The 18,456-nt window shown below is 41.0% G+C and overlaps 1 protein-coding gene across 1 annotated transcript in view; it reads left to right on the forward strand.

The window, feature by feature from the left end:
* Positions 1-506: 506 nt before the first annotated feature.
* Positions 507-18,456, forward strand: part of CDKAL1 (CDK5 regulatory subunit associated protein 1 like 1) — a 430,322-nt gene continuing 412,372 nt past the window's right edge. The window contains exons 1-4 of the mRNA XM_050891512.1: positions 507-569; positions 2,364-2,401; positions 4,017-4,180; positions 6,922-7,034. Coding sequence (XP_050747469.1) covers positions 4,017-4,180; positions 6,922-7,034 — 277 coding nt within the window. The 5' untranslated portion in view covers positions 507-569; positions 2,364-2,401. The remainder of the gene's footprint in view (positions 570-2,363; positions 2,402-4,016; positions 4,181-6,921; positions 7,035-18,456) is intronic.

Consider the following 18,456-nt stretch of genomic DNA (forward strand, 5'->3'; position numbering starts at 1 on the left):
GTTACGGCTTCCAGGGGAGGAAGGCAGGGCCGCGCCCCGCTGCCCCCCATTTTTTCCCCGAGCGGAGGAAGCAAAACCGCTCCCCGTTTCTCCCCCCTCCCGCCCCCCCGCCGAGGGCCGGGGCGGCCCGTCAGGGCTCCAACGGCCCTAGCGGCCGCCGCCCTCAGCTCCGGATAGGCCTCAGCTCTGCTCTTCCCCCACGTACGGCAGTCCATCGGCGAAAGGAGCGGGGACACCGGCCCGGCTGTCAAACACCTCGCCGTTCTCGCAGTGTGACCGGCAGGCCCAGGCCGCCGGCGGGCGCGATGCCACCCCGGCGCCCCCGCCCCGCCCCACCGGGCGGTGCAGCCCGCGCTCTCTCTCGCGAGAACTGCTCCGCAGAGCTCGGCGGACTATTTTGTCCCCTGCCGGCCGCCGTCGCGGTGCTGCTGCGCGCGCGGGAGCTTGAGGCGGGGCGCGGCGGCCGTGATGGCGGAGCCCAGCTGAGGCGGTGGTGCGTCTGTCGGAGATGAGTGTCGGGGCTCGCTGTTGAGCCCCTCTCCCCCCCTCTCCCCCGCCCGGTTGTGAAGGTAATGGCCGAGTCCCCCACTCCCCGGCCCGGCTCTGCCGGTGTCCCTCCCACGCGATGCTCCCGTCCCCTGTGGGGCCTCCCCTGGGCTCCGCGTTAAAGCCAGGAGGGGGAGTTGACCCCTCTGGCGGGAACCTCCAGAGGTTTTGGCGGCCGGGTTGGTGCTCGGGGGTCGGGTGCCCTTCAGCGGGATGGAAGCCCGGTGGGAGGCCGAGCCCAGCCGGGCTCCGCGGCGTCCCTGCTCCAGGCCGGGTCAGCCTGCGCGCCAGGCTGCCGCTTGCCCGCGGGCACGGAACAAGCCTGCCCTGAGGTGAGCCAAGCTGGGCGGTGGGTCGGTCTTATTTTATATTAATGCTGCATTTTTCTGCTGTGTGTAAGCCTGGGGATAAAAGCCCGGGGCTTTACCGGAGACACCTGTTGGTAAATAGAGGAAAGAGCAGTCCTCTTCCACCTGGATGGAAGTTTTCTCTGTGGAAAGTAGTAGTTTCTTGGTATGTGCAAGAAGATCAAGGAGGGGTGACTGAAATAGACTGGGGCAAGGGAAGTTTTGTTTGTGTCAAGACATTAAAGACACTTGTATTGGTTTTTATTTACTAACATTCATTTTTTAAAGAGAAACATAAAGTTCTGTAGGTACAACTTGACAGCCTAAGAGGAATATGTTAACTTCTAATTTTGTTATTGCTTCTTATTTCACTCAATCTGTCAGAGTAGCCGCAGGAATCTATATTTATTTATTTGCTTGTGAAGAACAGATCTGCATGCATATGGAACTAGTGCAGATACCAAGTAATCTGTTCTAAAAAAACTTTACTGTGTTTGTAATTTAAAAAAAAAGTTGTGAATGTCTTTAGCTAAAATTTACTGTTAATCTATTTCCCTTCTTTCATTCAAAATTTTAAACTCCTGATTGAAGACAGAAATCTGTAGAAGGTCTGAAAGAACGTAAATACATCAGACTTTGACAAAAAAGACTCTGTAAAAGAAGGACAAAAAGATTAGTGACTCTGCTCAGGGAAGGACAGGAAAAATGTGGCTACAGTTCCACCTTGTCAGCCAGTCAGCATGTGTACCCAGTCTTAATGATGTGTCCTGGTTTCAGCTGGGATAGAGTTAATTTTCTTCTTAGTAGCTGGTATAGTGCTGTGTTTTGGATTTAGTGTGAGAATACTGTTGATAACACGCTGATGTTTTAGTTGTGGCTCAGTAGCGCTTATCCTAAGCCAAGGATTTTTTCAGTTTCCCATGCTCTGCCAGTGAGGAGGTGCACAAGAAGCTGGGAGGGAGCATAGCCAGGGCAGCTGACCCGAACTAGCCAAAGGGATATTCCATACCATAGAACATCATGCCCAGTATATAAACTGGGGGGAGCTGGCTGCGGGGGGGAGTGGATTGCTGTTTGGGGACTCCCTGAGTATTGGTGAGCGGGTGGTGAGCAATTGCATTGTGCATCATTTGTCTTTCTTGGGTTTTATTTCTCTCTCTTTTTGTTATCTTCCCTTTCATTAAAATTATTATTATTATTATAATATTTTATTTCAGTTATTAAACAGTTCTTATCTCAACCCATGAGTTTTACTTTTTTCCCTGATTCTCCTCCCCATCCCACTGGGGGGTGGGGAGGAGTGAGCGAGTGGCTGCATGGTGCTTAGTTGCTGGCTGGGGTTAAACTGAGCAAGAAACATGTTTCTGTGAGGGGAGAACGAATGCTTGTTGGACAATAACATGAACTCGTGGTTTTCTGTCCGCTAGTTCTGCTTGTTCATGCCATGTCTTTTTTTCTTTTTTTCCCCAGGATTATTATCCAAGAGGATTTAGACTTTGCTTAAAAAGGTATGAATTTTATTTTGGCTGTATTCTTTCTTTTGTGGGTCACTGAAATAAACTAAGCTTGTTGTTTTTCCAGCTGCTCCATTATATCAGATATTTTTCTGGAAGAGAGAAAAAACTACAAATCAAAACCTTTTTTTCCTTCCCTGTATTGAGTTGATAACTTTACCTATTTGTACATATTGTTAGTGGTAAAAAATAGTGTAAGGGATGTCACCTCCCCCCAATATTCTTTATTGCTAGATTTTTCACAGCTTTTTATTTTTATTCGTCCTTTGCCGCATTTTTTATAGATCCTGGGGTTTTTTGATCTAGAAGAATGTTAAATGCTTAAATATCTTTGTCAGATGCATCCTCTTTGTGACATCATTATATTCCTTTTTAAGTTAAATGCAGATGTGTAATGGTTCAGGCTATATGAAGTTTTATTTTGAAGTATATTTTGCAAGATTGACTGATAGACTCATACTGGGAAAATGCACAGGTGTTTAACTTCTTATGTTCTTGAATAATTCAGTTGCAACATCTGAAAGTATTTTTGTATGCCAGTAGCTTGAAATTTCTGTTCCTGAAATCTGGTTTTAAAGAAATCAAAGCCTTATTTGTTTTGTTCTTCACAGTCAGTTAGGAAAGTGTTATATTTTCCCTGTAAACTCTGTAAAATGGCCTTGTGTCATTTCCTTAGTAAACTGTTCAGACATGTACAAAAGCAAGTTTCCAATGGTAAATCAGAATTTATTCTGATTAAGAATTACACACAGCACAGTGAGGCACGTAATTAATGCAATAACTTTTTTTTTTTTAATAGGCTGCTTTAGCAAATAACATTTTTGCTTTCCTGAAAACTGATCTGGATCTTGAGATCTGCTGGGAGATATATATGCCTATATATTTACTTTCTTGTGGAACATATAATTAGATTTTTAATGATTTTCTAGTATATTATATGAGCCAGATGATAATCTAGCTATTTTATATTTAGCAAGGTGTAGTTATTTAACATCTTGTACCTGAGGACAGGAATTTTTATTTTGCTCTCCTGATGAATGAAATAATTCAAATGAAAGGCCTATTCTAAGAACAGTTTGGTTTGTTTTTCAAAAGGACTATGAAGACATATTGAAATACTGTGCACCTGTTTTCAGCACACAAATAAAAGAGCCAGAACAGCTTCTGAAACAGGCACTCAAATGCTTTATCTCTCATTCTTCTGTGATGTGAGTGGAAGCGTATCTGTCACGTAATGTGAACTCATTATTTCACTGTGATGCCTGACGTGATTAAGAATACTTGTATCTTGGGTATGTCATGTCAGAGGAGATGCAGGTTTTCTGAATTAGAAGATGACAAGGTACAGGTTATTTAAAAAAAAAGTCTATATGGTTTGTGGCTTTCTCCCTGCTTGTGTTTGAGATCTCAGGGGAAGAGGGCATCAGGAAATATCTCTGGATAGTTGATGGTTTTTATGTGCTCAATATCCCTCATATGTATGATATATTGCAGGTATATGTAGAAATATATTTAACTTTTCTTTATGAGAACATATGCAGTAAATACTAGGCCTTGGTTTTGTATTCAAATGCTTGCTAATACCAGTCTTCTCTAACGCTTCTTGAAGATGCCTGCTGCCTGTGATTCAGTGCTTGAAGATATTGAAGATATTGTGTCAGCAGAAGATTTGAAACCACATGATCGGCAGTTTGCAAGAAAGAATGTTTTGCCAAAAGTGCGAAAACGCAATTCACAAAAAATTCAGACAGATGATGATCCCCCAAGTGACAGGTAAATTCTTTCATCAACCCTGTCTTGTTGCTTTTCTCATATCTTGTGTGCACTGTCAGCTTCTAAAATAAGGTGGAAGTTTTCATTATCTCATAATGTAAAATCTGAATACAAGATAAAAATGAGTAAAATAGCGTTTATAAAATGTAGTGATAATGAATAATAATCCGAAGCAAATTTCTTGTCCTAGACAAACTTTCTGTAGAAATCAGTTATGACTGAGATATTGATTAATGGAGTGATCAGACTGGGAAAAATGGTTCCTGGTACTTAAGCTTTTATGTGTAAAACATTTCTGAAAAATTGTCTTTCACCTTAATTACCTAAATAGAAGCTGAACTCTTCAAAATGCAATCCTGCAGTAGCCTTTTGACATCTGGAATGAGAAATATAAACAAAATTCTGAGAGTCACAAAAGGGTTGTGGTTGGAAGGGATCTCTGGAGGTCATCTTGTCCAAACCCCCTGCTCAAGCAGGGCCACTTAGAACCAGTTGGCCAGGACAGTGCCTAGATGGTTTTTGAATACCTCTAAAGAGGGAGATTCCACAACTTCCCTGGGCAACGTGTGCCAGTGCTTAGTCACCCTCACAGTGAAAAAGTGTTTCCTGATGTTTAGAGGGAACCTCCTGTGTTTCAGTTTGTGCCCGTTGCCTCTGATCCTGTCACTGGGCACCACTGAAAAAAGCCTGGCTCTGTCCTCTTTGCATCCTCCCTTCAGGTATTTAATACACATTGATAAGATCCCCCTGAGCCTTCTCTTTTCCAGGCTGAACAGTCCCAGCTCTCTCAGCCTTTCCTCTTGAGAGATGCTCCAGTCCTTTAATCATCTTCGTGGCCCTTCGTTGGACTGTCTCCAGTACATCCATATCTCTTGTGGGTGCATCCCATCTGAGCCCAAGGACTTACGTATGTCCAGTTTTCTGTAGTATTCCCTGGCCTGATCCTCTTCCACCAAGGATACGTCTTCCTTGCTTCAGTCTTTCCACGTGGTTTCTGGAACCTGGGATTTCCAAAGGCTGTACTTTTTGTATGTACATCCTGCAAGTGATATAGTGAAACTTCTTTTGAACTTACTGTTTTATTTCAGTGGAAATAGTATGCAATAACTATGGAATGTATCTTTGCATTTTTTCTTCTTGTGATTCCCATAAGAACAGAATCAACTTTCTGCTGCAGTGGAATTGATTAAAGTATAGGTGAACCCAGTTATTGACTCTTGTTTCTACTGCAGTTCAGAGATCTGGATTTTTAATTTTTTTTCCCCATTAATTTCAAGCTGGTGGATGAAATTTCCCTGCATTGTAAAGATGAAAATAAAATATGTCTAGAATGCACAGGAAATTAAATTTTGGTTTTACATTAGTGTTCAAAAGAGATATTATAAGCATAACAATGCACCTTTTATGAAGCCCCGTAAAGGTGCATTGACCACATTCTGCCAGGAGTGTATGTACAGCTGAACTGGCGGTCTATAGATACTTCACACTAGCACTCCATTCTCCTAAGTATTCAGGTACTATATATTATCTAACAGGCTGTATTTTAGTGTTTTTGACCCAACAAAGCACATTGAATGTATGTTGTTTAGACAGTAAGAAGTCTAAATACATTGTACATGTGCAACATGTTGCACATGTCTACGTAATGATTATTAATCTTCCATCAAGAAATTTCTGTTTCTAGCTAGGGGAAGTATCTTTAAAAAAAGAAGCGTAGGGGGAAGAAAAAAAAAGATGTGGACAGGGCAAGGGATTGTGTTCCAGGATGTCTGTCATTCTCGTACTGGCATCTTTAGCTCATTGGCACAGTTATCCCAGGAGTTTCAACGAGAGCTTCTTGCAGAAATTTTTGTTGGTTTTTAAACCATTGTGTGTGCTAGTTCCATGGTGCACAGCTGCCATGCTCCTTCTGTAGCCCAGAAAGGTTGGGATATGAGTTTTCAGATGTTAGTGTGGCTGGTGGCAGGCTTAAGTTAAGAATTTATAAAGATGGCTTGTATGGAGGGAACTATAATCAATGGGTGCCATAATATCAAAAGGTTGCAGTTTTGCTCTAACAGTCTGTTTGCTGGTGGCAGTCACTTGAAGGTCACTTGTTAAATGATACGATAATTTTCAGAAAGTTAGTTGGTTGGTTTCTTTTTTTTAAATATAACTGCACTGTACTGAATCTCTTCTTACCCTACAGCTCTTGTACCTTCTCCATTCTAAAACTCTCTTCTTGCCACTTGTGGTGGATTGACCCTGGCCAACAATTGGGCAGCCACCCGGCCACTTGCTCACCCCTCCTCCCAGTAGGTTGCGGGGAGAGAATTGGAAGAGCAAAAGTGAGAAAACTTATGGGTTGAGATAAAGACAGTTTAAGTGAAGGAAAGAGCAGGGAAAAACCCCAAGTGATGCAAAAGCAATCACTCACCACCTCCCACAAGCAGACTGATGCCCAACCAGTCTCAGAACAATGGCTAGTTTGGGAAGACCAAACCCCCAGTTTTTATTGCTGAGCATGACGTCATCTGGCGTGGATTATCCTGTTGGTCAGTTTGGGTCAGCTATTCTGTCCATGTTCCCTCCCAACCTGTTGTCCATCTTCAGCCTGCTTGTGGAGGCATGGAGCACAGTGGGAAACAGAAGGTTTTATTTTATATTTGGAGAATTACAATTAATTGAGTCTGTTCAGTGGGCTAAAAGGGGAAGCTTGTTCATCTTCTAACTTGCCTTTTTCATTCATTTTTACTTAACAGCATTATTCCTGGTGCTCAGAAAATCTGGATTCGTACATGGGGATGTTCTCACAATAATTCGGATGGTGAATATATGGCTGGACAGCTGGCTGCATATGGATACAAAATTACAGGTAACAATATGGCGACTTGTCTGATAATTCAGTTTTTTTGGGGTGAATGTTCAGAGCTGTCAACCTGTCATTAAATGTTCTTAGTCTTAATTACACTTTTTTAAATCGCCTTTTGATCTCTTTTTGATTTGAAGGTGAGGAGGTAAAGTGTTCTCCTGGCATTAAGCAGAACGATTACAAGATGAGTGCTTTCAGAACGGTTAGGTTTTCCTGACAGGGCAGCCATCTAACAGATGTCATGCAGTGCCTTTTGTGGGCATTTTGCTTGCTTAACTTAATTGAAAAGTTTTCATAAGAGTGGAAGGGAAAGATATTAATTCTTGGGGAAAATCTAGCTGGTTGTCTGATTGTAACTGGTGGAACCAAGGTGAGAGAGAGGAAGGAAGTGTGATGTGTGCATTTTCTGCTGGAGCTGATGTGAACTACTCCATGTGAATGATGCTTTGTTTGGGAGGGACAATCAGTATGATGGAGATGGGATGATATAGGGTTGTATCTTGTACATTCAGAAGAGCTCAAAATGCTGTTTCTCCTTTCCTTCCAAATACTTTGAAACACTCCCTGTCATCTTGTTCTGCCTCCCCAAACCTGAACAAAAAGCCCAAACTTGTGGTTGTGCTAGCCGCATTTCATCTCCTTAATGCAAAACGTGTTGAAAGAAAAGCTGTAGAAAGCTGAAAACATAGATTGATGTCATGTTTCAATGGAGAATTATTATCTGAATACTTTTTTGTAGCTTATGACCAGTCAAAATAAAAATTCAAATTTTATTCATTAATTCAAGTTTTGGTCTGTCTTGCATTTAAACTTGCGTCTTGCTTGTACTGAAAGACTGCAAAGTTGTCTTTCATGACATTTTCTAGAAGTATTTTATTCCTGATTTCACAAAATACTTGTTTGTTTTCTTGAACATCTTGTGATGTCATTAAACAGTTACATCTCATTTTCCTTTTTTGCAGTTGATCTTTCTGTATTTATCTAAGTAGAAACTAGATACTGAATTATCCGAGTGCTGAACTATTTTAGGGAACTGTCGTGGTTTAACCCCAGCCAGCAGCTAAGCACCACGCAGCCGCTCCCTCGCTCGCCCCCTGCTCCCAGTGGGATGGGGAGGAGAATCGGGAGAGAAGGTAAAACTCATGGGTTGAGATAAGAACGGTTTAATAACTAAAGTAAAATATACTACTACTACTAATGAAATATGATAATAGTAATGAAAAGGAATATGACAAAAAAAAAAGGGGGGGGGGAAGGAAAAAGAAAACCCCAAACCAGTGATGCACAATGCAGTTGCTCACCACCTGTTGACCGATGCCAGAGCCATGATCCGCCCCTCCTGGCCAGCTCCCCCCAGTTTATATACTGGGCATGATGTTCTGTGGTGTGGAATATCCCTTTGGCTAGTTCGGGTCAGCTGCCCTGGCTATGCTCCCTCCCAGCTTCTTGTGCACCTCCTCGCTGGCAGAGCATGGGAAACTGAAAAAGTCCTTGGCTTAGGATAAGTGCTACTTAGCAACAACTAAAACATCAGCGTGTTATCAACAGTATTCTCAAACTAAATCCAAAACACAGCACTATACCAGCTACTAAGAAGAGAGTTAACTCTATCCCAGCCGAAACCAGGACAGGAACCCTGGTGATTCTTTAATTAGTAGTGCAACTCTGGAGTAGGTATGCTCTTTTCACAGACAAGTGGAGTGCTGGTCCAAAAAGCCTTATTTGTGACAGCTGTTTGTGTAAGACTACAAATGAGTTCTCAGTTTTGCCTTGTTATGGCTTTTTTAAATTTAACTTCTGTTTACCTTAATTTCTCTAATGCATAGTGTTCCAGAAGCTGCTTCTGGCTTGTCAAGATTCGGATGGCTGTCCTATGCTTTTGTAACTTTATTGGGAGAAATGTAGGAAAGACGGAGTGCAGTGAAGGAAGGAGCTACCTAAAATTTTTGATGCCTTCTCTTTTTAGAAAATTAAGCGTTCATAACTTTAGAATAGAAATAAGTCTACATCTAGAATCTGAAACTGAGAACTAAAAACTGAATAAAAGTTGCAGTAGCTGGGACAGGAATACCTACATAGTAATTTTGGTAATTGTATATGAAATTGACTGCTAGTTTCTGGTCGTTATTAAATCGATGTCTTGATTTAGTTTATTTGTGTGTACGTATATACATATATTAAATCAATCAAAAAAAAAAACCTCAGTGCTGAGGTGGTAGGCAGAAATTATCGAGTGTGGTTTCTTCTTTGTGAAATTAGGTAACTTCTTTTTAAGCTGATATATTTAAGGACCTCTGGAAATTTCATTTTTGTTCAACAGAACAAAAATATTGGTTACAAATTCTGGCTAAAGTAAATTTTTATGAATCCATCTATTGAATGTTCTCCTTTATAGGCTGTTAATGAAGCTTGAACTGAGTGCAGGTATTACAAGTATGGTAGCTGTATGTGAGAACATGAGGTGGTGAAGAGGGCAACTGGCTTTCTGCTCAATATAGTGATGCTTCTGGCCACAAGTGTGTATGAAAGTGCTCTATTACTGCTTGGATTGCTGATAGTGTCTCTCAGGGTTTCACACTGGGATTGATCCATTTAATGTCTTTAATGGACTTGGAAGGCGGGACGTAATGTACCTTCAGCAAGTTTGTAGACTATGCCAAACCTGGGGGAAGTGGCTGGAAACCAGTGCTGTGGTTCAGAGGGACCTTAATAGACTAGAAAAAGGGCTAACAGAAACCATATGACATTTAGCAAAGGCAAATGCAAAATCTTAGGGTTGGCATAACCCCAGCTAGTGGTAAAGGTGGGGCTGGGCGGACTGACTAGAAAGCAGCTTTGCAGAAGAAGATTTTGGGACTGAGGTAGACAAGAACTGAACATGACTCAGCAATGTACTCTTCTAGCAAAAAAGGCAAACTGTATCCTGGGCTGTGTTAGCAAGAGCATAGCCAGCAGGTCTGGGAAAGTGATCCTTCAGCTCTACTCGATACTTCTGAGACAGTGTTTGGAGTGCTGTGTCTAGTGATCCAGCTTGGGCCCAGTTTTGGGCTCCCCAGGAAAAGAGAGAGGTAATGTAGTGGAGTGAGTCCAGTGGAGGGCCACCAAGAGGGCTTGGGAGCACACGATGTATGAGGAGAGACTGGGAAGACTGGGTTTCTTCAGCCTTAAGAGAAGGCTCATGGAAGATCCTAGTTGCAGATAGCAATACCCAGTAGGAGGGTACAGAGAAAATGGGATTCAAGCGCTTGTCAAAGGTGTGCAGTGAGACAAAAGACAGCAGTGTCTTGCTCTTGACAAAGTGGCAGTTAGGATTTTTAGCATCTGGTGTGTAACTTATTGCTCATGCTGTCCATCTTTCTGTAGAGGAAATGCCAATATAGAAAGTTTCCCAATATTTCTCTAGTATCTCTTGTCAATCCCTTTTTAAGAAAGCATGTTGGTTTTGTTTTTTTTTTTAATAGTAACTCATCTTGGAAGTTCAGATAGAATGTCAAGAAGGGATTTAATCTCTTTTTGTCCTATACAGTGAAGTAGTTACTCAGTAATAGTATTGCTTAACATAATCCAAATTTCAAACATTTCTTGAAAATAAACTTAATATTGTTTACACTATGCAAAAAATAACAAAAATGTTTTGCAAGAGCTGTTTTCTAAATCAATGCCTCTGTTGCTAGAATTTGTTAGTTTAATGTAAAACTGTTATAAACTTGAGGAAAAGAGAAATATTCACTACGGTGAAAGATTATCTGTTGTCACAGCATCTTGGACAGCTATTACTTAAGTGTTTTGATTAGCCTGTTTCCTGCATGTTCCTAAACTTTTGAGTCAACAACACTTATTGAAGAGACGCTGGAATAAAGTTCTGGTTCTAGGAAATAAAATGTGAGCTTTACTTGCAGTTATTGCTCCATTATAAGGCAAATAGTCAAGCCGTGTTCCTAGTGTGTTCTATCTAATTGCAAGATTGGGGGAAAAAAAAATAGAAGGAAGAAAAGCAGCATCAAACAGACTTTTATTGCTAACCAGAAGTTGTAACAATGCAACCTGCCTTATAAGTTGACTTAGCTGAAACTGAACATGGATATAATGAATGTCTTCCAATTATAGAAATAAATTTTTATGACTTATTGCAAAAATCTTACTTTAATACTATTCCTTGTCCCTGTTTATTGCATGGATTCTACCCTGATCTTGATTTGAACTCTGTTCAGCAGATGCAGAACTCTTTGGGTTTTTTGTTGTTTGTTTTTTTGGTTTTTTTTTTGTTCCCCCCCCCCCCCATCTGTTTCAAAAATGTTCTTTCTGTACAAGCAGCCTTTGCTTTCAGGAGTGGCTGTATCCAAAGGTGAAGACTGAGGGCTGTGCTACAATTTTTCACAGCAAAGACTACCTCTGTCTGGGGAGAGAGCACAGTGTGAATCGGCAATATACAGATATTTCAATAGCAGCAATGCTGATTAAAAATCAGGAACTGCATCAGCTTAAAAAAAGGCAAAGGGAAACCAGCAGAAGAGCTGAACCTATTTTTGTATCTGCTTTTACAATGTGAAGGTAGGCAGTATTCTGAACAAGTCTTGCATACCATCCTGTGGGAACACAAAAGCTCCTTTGTTAGTCTGAGCCACACAGAAATGTGTGGACCAGCTGCTATCAGTGTCGGGCTGTACCATGATACTTGTTCATGTTCTGAAAACAGTATAGCTCATGGTGGCTTTACTGGTTCTAAAACTGGTTTTGGTTTCTTGGCAGCATGACTTGCTGTATAGTTTAGATAAGCCTGCAGACCTACTAGAGTGCTCCCTTTGAGATACACCCTGGAGTGAGAAACTCTCATGGTACGGACAAGTAATGCCTACCGTGGAAATAGAGGAAATGGGTGAGCTGGGAGCTCTCAAATACTGGGAGCCAGATGTTTGTTTGGGAAGGGAGTTCAGTATGTGTGCCACTTAACAGTACTTTGTCTCTGAAAGTGGAACCAAACATGTATAGTCAGACATAGAAGTAACTGACTTCTGAAGCGGGTAGTTGTATTAGCATTTGTTGGCATCTATAGGTTTCTTGTTCTGTGGAATGAATGGTTTTTGGCCCAGCCTTCTTGAATGCATTTTGATGGATCAAGCAGTTAGGTATGCTTGTTATTTTGTGATAATTGCTTTTGGCTTGAGGCTGTTAGGTCCAAAGCATTCCCTCCTCAGGCATTGTAAAACATGCTGCGGGGGGGGGGAAAGACTTTACTAATGACTTAAAAATACCAGAAGAATGAACAGTAACTTTTCTTTTTATGAAGAGGAAACAAAAACTGTTATTAAACATTCAGCAAAGCTAAACCAGTAACAGCTTATCTGCGCTACGCTTTGGTTTTTTTCTTTAGAAATAAATGCTAGCATGGAACTTTTTCCTCCTGTAGCATGGGATTCCAGAAGCAAAAAGGGGTGGAGTTGTTTTGTTGCTAATTCAGTGGGCTTGGTTTTGATTTAGCACATAGGAACTAGGTTATATTATAGACCCTTAGCTTTAGTTGTGCAATTTTAGACTAGTCTTTGTTCGGGCATCCTTTTTACTGTCTCGTGCAATTTTTCTGAAAGTTTGTTGGATGGAAAGATGCTGTGTTTTTCATGGGTTCCTTCCTGTGCCTCTTTAAGACATCACTCTGTTACTGTGATTATGGTATTTGATGGCAGGATTTGTGTCAGTGAGATTTGTCAATTCCTGTTGAAGCTTAATGTTTATAGTCCATGTTATATGTCTTACAACTCTGAAATTCCCTGTACAGAGAATTTATGTATTTCTCTAAAGCAGATCTCAAATAATATTTTGAAATACTGTTAAAGAAATTATCTGTTTTTTATTGCCTCTTCTACTTGTTAATTTTCTAAACACATGTCAGTTTTGTTTACCAGTGGATATAGCTGAAGTATCCTTAAGACTGTCCATCTGCTCAAACAGCAAATTTGAGTAGAAGAAGGAAGGAAAAAGGACAAGGAAGAACAAATGCACTGATCTACTTAAGACCTCATGTTGAAAAGAAGACAGATGTCTTATGTCTAAGAAACATACTTAGTCTGCTGTTGAAAAAGCAGATGAGGTGCTACAAACTAATGTAGACTTCGGCGTTCAAAGGCATTGTGTAGTGTTCATAGTGTTGCATAACCCGTGCTTTCTTAGACTTTGGCCATCCCCATACAGATGCAGCAAAGCGTGCTGCAGCATCCATTTTATTCAACCAAGTGGAAAATAAAGAAAAATGTCTAAGACTGTACAGGTATTGACTCATGGTTTGTGAATCACAGTTCAGAATCTGGTGCTTTGTTTTAAGTGTCGTTTTAAAAGTACTTTTCTACTGCACAATAAAATTTTAACAATTTTAGATTTTGATTTATTTTGTTGTCCTAAAGTAGAGATTTCTGAAACAGATTACTGTGTTCTGTATTTTAACTTAAAATAAGCTCTCTGTGGCCTGTATAGTGGTTGATGAAGTATTTTGACTAAGGTTTCTGCTGGTTTCCAGTGTATGCTTTTAGTTGCTCAGAATCAACAGTAGGTCTTTCCATTTTTCTCTCTCCACCCTGCTGATAATGCTTCTCTGTTGCTTCATAAGTATCATGTAAAAACAGTGGTGATTACCATGTAATTTTGGGGTGCTATGAGCCATCCTCATTGTGAGGTATTTTTAGTATTCTTTTTTAAGCTAAAAGACAAATCTTCATTAGCTGCTCATTAAGTGCTTGATATTTAGCCTTATCAATCAGAGAATTCAATTTTAGTCTTTGCTTTTAGATTTGTACTTTTCAAATGGTTGTGATTGCAGTGCCAATGTAGGAAAAAAAGATACTTTACAACCTTTTGGGCGAGGGGTTTTAAATACACGAAATAACCCAAACTACTTTTCTGGTGGTGAGAGGCGTTTCTGTTTTCTCTGACAACACTGCAGTCATGAAACTCATTCTCTGTGAAGCAGCTGAGCAATGGAGAAAAGTAAACCGAGGTGTAAATCCTGTGGTGTTTTGTACCCTTGCTGAAGAATTCCCCCATTGTCTATGATTTGTGGAATCACAATCCTGTATGATTTTTGCATTGGTTGATAACCTTATGCACCTGCATAACTACTCCTGCAACAGATTTCATTTTCAGATTCAAACTGATTGATAATCTGGATGTAGAAGCATTTGGTTGTTGATACTGAGAGAGGCAGTAAAGTCACTTGGTTTTGTACCTGTTGTTAAAGTGAGGTAATTGTCTTAACAGTTCCAGTGATACGGTCTCCTGCTTTTAGAAGCTCTAAGTTGCTGCTTGTCACAAGTTTGCTTTGTGTTTTGGTTCTTGGTGCTCTGTCCTGAAACCCCTGCTCTGTCATGCACAGTTAGTATGTGAATGCTTGGGATGTGAGTGTGGTGGTTTTTGTTATGTTTAGTCTCGTTCTTTCACTACTGTTGAAATAATAGTTACAGGTGGACATACCGAGAACCATCTTCCAAGGAGACAGAAGAGCTCTTGTTGTCTGTTGAGAATCTGAAACTTTTGGTGAGATGGTTAAGAGGATGAGGAGAGAGGGTGAAATGGGACGTAGAGGAAAAATGAAAGGTGATATTCATGGGATGGAACAGAGATAGGATTGCATGAATGTAGGCAATCAAGATTTCACAGTTCTTTGGGAAGAATGCAGGTATTCCCAGTGCAGCCGGAAGTGTCGTATAAGGCAATGAGTGGGATGATGGGTCTGGATATTGTTGGGGTGCTTTCTTGCAGTGTAGAGTTAATACAACATCATGCTGTGACTCATCTGCAGCAGTGCCCATTCCCCAGGTCTCTGTAAACTGATATATAATTGTGGTTTTGGCAGCTGTGTATTACTGTATTACTGCTCCTGTGTTCCCTGTAAAACTTTCTAGCCTGTGTGGCTAGAGTTCTGTTACCACCTCTGACTTCTAGCACAGTGCAAGATATATGACCTCTTTGTGGTGAGTTTTTCCTACCTCAGCTTCCTCAGCATCAACTTCTTATTCCCATTAGGTAGCTTTCTGTTAACTGGAGTATCTAGCTTTGACGATGTTGTCTCCGTTACAGGATAGAACTCCTTTAATTCTCAAACTGGGAAATGTTTCCCCTGTTTATGGGGGAACTAGAAAGAACTAGTGTGTGTTTTCCTCTCATAACTGGAGAAGAGAAGGCTCTGGGGACACCTTGTAGCAGCCTTCCAGTACCTAAAGGGGGCCTACAAGAAAGCCAGGGAGGAGGGACTTGTTACAAGGGCGTGTAGTGATAGGACAAGGGGTAATGGCTTTATACTGAAAGAGGGTAGATTTAGATTAGATGTAAGGAAGTTCTTTACTGTGAGGGTGGCAAGACACTGGAACAGGTTGCCCAGAGAAGTTGTGGATGCCCCCTCCCTGGAAGTGTTCAAGGCCAGGTTGGATGGGGCTTTGAGCAACCTGATCTAGTGGAAGGTGTCCCTGCCCATGGCAGGGGGGTTGGAACTAGATGATCTTTAAGGTCCCTTCCAACCCAAACCATTCTATGATTCTATGATAATGGCTTCCTATATCACTGCCATTAGAGCTTGATCTGACAAGTGTGTACTTGTCAGTGCACACTGACGTGTGTACTTCTTTATCCCACTTAAAATCACCTGTTTTACAGTCCATCTAAATTGAATTGATTTCTTTGTTTTCTTTTAGTGTTTTTCTTTCACAGTCACAGAGCTGGCAACTGAAAGTTGGGAGCAGGCCTGAGAGCCTAAATAAATCCTACATGCACAGCATCTTCAGAGACACTTATAGAGAGATTACATAGGTAATTTAAGCATGCATACGTGTTTAGGGTTAATTCTAGTAGCAAAGCAATTGGCTGCATGCTCTAGTGGGTGTGCAATAGAGTTTAGTTCTGGCAATGCTGAACTTCATGTAATCCAGAAGAATGAGTTTGAAAAGGATTGAACCATGAAACGTAAATTTCAACTTCTGGTAACGTGCAGCCTCCTATCTGGAATGTGTCCCTGTAGTAGATGGTTAAGCAATCAGTAAGTGAAGCATAAATAGCAGTGATAAAGTGAGTTCAACATAGATGTACAGGTGATGTGGAGCTTTGTAGAGTGCTCTACTGAGACATTAGTTTCATGTATCTCATGGTTCTTTGTGCTACAAGTGATAATTTATAGAAGACTTACAAAAGCTAGTGGGAGAGCAGACCAGATTTTTATAACCTGAAGAGATTTTTGACCATGTACTCTCAGAGGTAGGAGCAAGATCATATTTTGATCAGGAGCATTTGTAGGAGCACCTGAAAAAGACTTGCTTGTTACCCTAGGTGACTGGGGAATAGTGGAGGAGGGTTAATGTTTACTGCAGGCTCTTGCTATAATTTGGCTACAGTTTCATTTGCTAGTAAAGCTGAGGCTTAGCTTTGAGCTCCTTGTTTTTGAGAAATTGCTGATTAGGATGGAGTTCTCTAAACTTGCCATGGTCAGTCTTTGCTGGGCAACTTTGCATTAAGATGCTTTTAATATGTTTTGGGAATGCATTTCTGACAGTTGCAGTGTGGGTGCCTGTGCATGTGTGAGTTGCTATTGCTTTATGTTACTCTACGGAGGCAAGGCAAGCCTAAGTGAGTTAGTTGCTGGCTTGTTGCTGATAAGAATTTTGAATGTAGCATGACTGATCTTGAACTGTGCTGTGTCTCCAAATACAGAGCATTAACCTATATTGTTCTTTTTCTGTCGGGCCTGAGGGTATGTTAAGAGACAAGACTGCCATGTGATTATGCAGGCTAGCTGGAGACAGTAGAAATTCACTAAACAGATAAGAGACACAAATTGGGTTTGGTGCTTTTCCTCATTGATGGGAGTACATAAAGTACTTCTCTTCCCCGTGCCCCCCCCCCCCCAACAGAGCTGAGTGTAATTTCTGTTTCCTTCTTCATGGCCAACTTTGGTTATGTTCATGTAAGCCTGGTAAATGTTTCCATGGCTCCCAGGTGTAAAAAAAGGTCCTGTCACCAAGCAAACAAGTAACAATGCGTGTAGGTACTTTTTTATCTCTCCCAGAGTCCCATCCCATCCTTGGAGTGTATCTGCTGCTGTCTTAGGTCGTCTGTGCTTTTCAATTATACCTTCTTCCCTTTTTTTTTTTTAATGATACAGCATTGTGTCTCCCCAGGCCTGGTTGGCATGAGCCGGTTCAGACGTACCCTTCTGATTTCTTTCTATCAAAATGTTTTACAGTTGTACAGTAGTCGCAAAAAAAAAAAAAAGAAATCAGGATGTGGTAATGTATGAAGTAGTTAAGACTTGTAACTTTTTCAGCTGAAGACGGTTCCAAACTTGTGCGTATTCAAATGCAAAAGGCTGTGCCCCTTTCGGGCTGAAGCTCGGTGCTGTACCAGTAGGAGCCCACAGGTGGCAGCATGGGCTAAGTAGTGCCGGGCCGGGCACGGCTGCTCGCTGCCCGGCCTGGGGAGCCCGGCCTGGGGAGCCCTCCAGCGCTCCGTCAGTCGGGAGGGCGCTTAACCCTTTCGTGACTGAGCTGTAGTACTGATTTAATTTAGGGGATACTGGATTATTATTATTCAAATTTGAAGCGCAGTCATGTGCATTTAATTACATCGGCTTTAATTTAAATTATTTGCTATCATTCTGATCTTATGTCCATTTAGTTGGCAACTTTGCTGTTGAATATTAGGAAGGTCTATGTTTCGTACTTCTGTTTTGTCTCAGAGTTACTGCTTTTTAGCTTAAGTTAGGTTTTATGTTGGACTCATTAGTTCCCCTTTCAAAGCGTCTGTGTTATGGGTTTGAGATTCATAAAGTATAATTGCTAAATTCACCTTTTTGAAGGACTATTCTATTTGGAAGCCCCTTTCTGCTTCATGTTTGGTCTGGGGAGGTTGGCTTGATTTATATAAGGACTTCTCTTTGAAATATTAATTGAGGATTTTGCTTATAATGATCAACATGATCCCCTGCTTATTTTTATTAAGGAATGATTTTAAATTTTTGTTTTATTTTAATAATCTTATGTAGACTGTCTTACAGTGTGTATTACACCAAGACACTGAAAACTGTAAGGACTGCTAAACAAATGCTATCTGTTGAAATGCATGGCTACAGCATAAGTAAAACCATGAATTTAGCTAATAGTGTACAGGCAGATGGTGTTCAGGTTGGACATCAGTAACTGATTATTACAGCTTATTAAGGTTTGCATTTCAGGTAGATGGTAACTATTGTCATTAGTGCAGTGCTATCTTAAGTTTCCAAAACTAGGTTTTTCATTTGTTCAGGCAAGTTCTGAACAATGTACAGGATCTAATTTAATGTGTTTTTTGAGGGAAAGTGCCACTTGATGTGAATTAACATCCTAAGTTGAATGTGGGTGAGGCCTAGCCACATATTTAGCTTGTGAATTTTGTATCGTTAACTTAGGGTTTGTTC

Source organism: Gymnogyps californianus, chromosome 2, assembly GCF_018139145.2.
Source record: "Gymnogyps californianus isolate 813 chromosome 2, ASM1813914v2, whole genome shotgun sequence".
NCBI lineage: Eukaryota > Metazoa > Chordata > Aves > Accipitriformes > Cathartidae > Gymnogyps > Gymnogyps californianus.